A 1,190-nucleotide genomic window follows, 5' to 3' on the forward strand; every position below is an offset into this window, starting at 1 on the left:
TGCAATAATGACAGCATGGCTCAAGTAAATTATATGCTTGGCACAGGGTTAGTGAGACAATTTTTTTCTGTTTTGTCTGAATAAGTGACCAAACTCTTTTCAGAGTTTCTGGCATACATACCAAGTGTCTGATTTTAAGCTCTCTCTTTGCATCTCAAACTAAAGATAAAAACAAGCACAGCTGTAACTAGGTAAGAACCTTGTGTTTGTGCTGGTTATTATGGGGTGAATAGTTACCTTGATTCCTGAGGCTATTTTGTTGCCAGCTGTCTTCCCTAGATTTTTTCACAGTTATTATCTGTGTAAGTTTGGCCTTGCAGGTATAAGGCCGAACTTAAAACATGAAACAGGCATTGTTTGTTGCCACTGCTGTGTCTAGGCATGAACCCTCTCTGGAAAGTAACTCTGCAGCTATGTTAATAACTAGTAGTCCTGATTAAAAGGAGTTACACTGCAGTACATCATATTTTAACATCTCAAGCTCTTGATGCTAGTGCTTTCTAACAGCTCACTTCCTGGCCCTTTTTGAAGAATTCATGTATATGTCTGCACATGAAGGTCATAGGAGTAGTAGGGCTCAGACTTGTTGAAAACTTTATGTGGGCTTTTTCATTTCTCTCATGAACAGAACATGTTTTTGGCCATTATCAATGATACGTACTCTGAAGTCAAATCAGATATGGCACAACAGAAGGCAGAAATGGAGCTGTCCGACCTCATCAGAAAGGTAAAAGTAACATTTTGTTTGTTTGACACCTCATTCCTCACATCTGAACTTACTTCATAAAACACTGTGTAAACTGTACAAACTAAAACTGGCAGCAGCTGACGAAAATACATGTCTCAGTTAAGTGAATCTGAGCTGTGAACTCAATGAATGAAAACTTCCCATCACAGTGTATTAAAGTCTTCTGAGACTGCATTTAATGTTCCGCTTCCTGAACGCCACGTAGCGTTTGTCTGTCTAGGTACATACAGAAATACTGAACTGATGAAGCTAAACTGCTGTTTGCTTTGGTCACAGAATTCAGAGTTACCTCCTTTCAGGCAATCAGATGAGGCAAGTCTTGACTAATGTGTTGGGAGCTCCCAGGAGCAGCTACCCGTAAGGTTGTTAAATACAAGGTTAAGAGCTTGACCTGAATCCCAGTTTAGGAAAAATGTGCACGTGCGTGCACTCTGGCAGGAAT

General features: G+C 40.1%; 1 protein-coding gene across 1 annotated transcript in view; it reads left to right on the plus strand.

Annotated features, from left to right (window-relative positions):
* PKD2 (polycystic kidney disease 2 (autosomal dominant)) overlaps window positions 1-1,190 on the plus strand; it is a 16,183-nt gene that overhangs the window by 10,793 nt on the left and 4,200 nt on the right. Inside the window, exon 9 of the mRNA XM_010154299.1 lies at window positions 629-727. Coding sequence (XP_010152601.1) covers window positions 629-727 — 99 coding nt within the window. The remainder of the gene's footprint in view (window positions 1-628; window positions 728-1,190) is intronic.

This window comes from Eurypyga helias, unplaced genomic scaffold, assembly GCF_000690775.1.
Source record: "Eurypyga helias isolate BGI_N326 unplaced genomic scaffold, ASM69077v1 scaffold4666, whole genome shotgun sequence".
NCBI classification, from domain to species: domain Eukaryota; kingdom Metazoa; phylum Chordata; class Aves; order Eurypygiformes; family Eurypygidae; genus Eurypyga; species Eurypyga helias.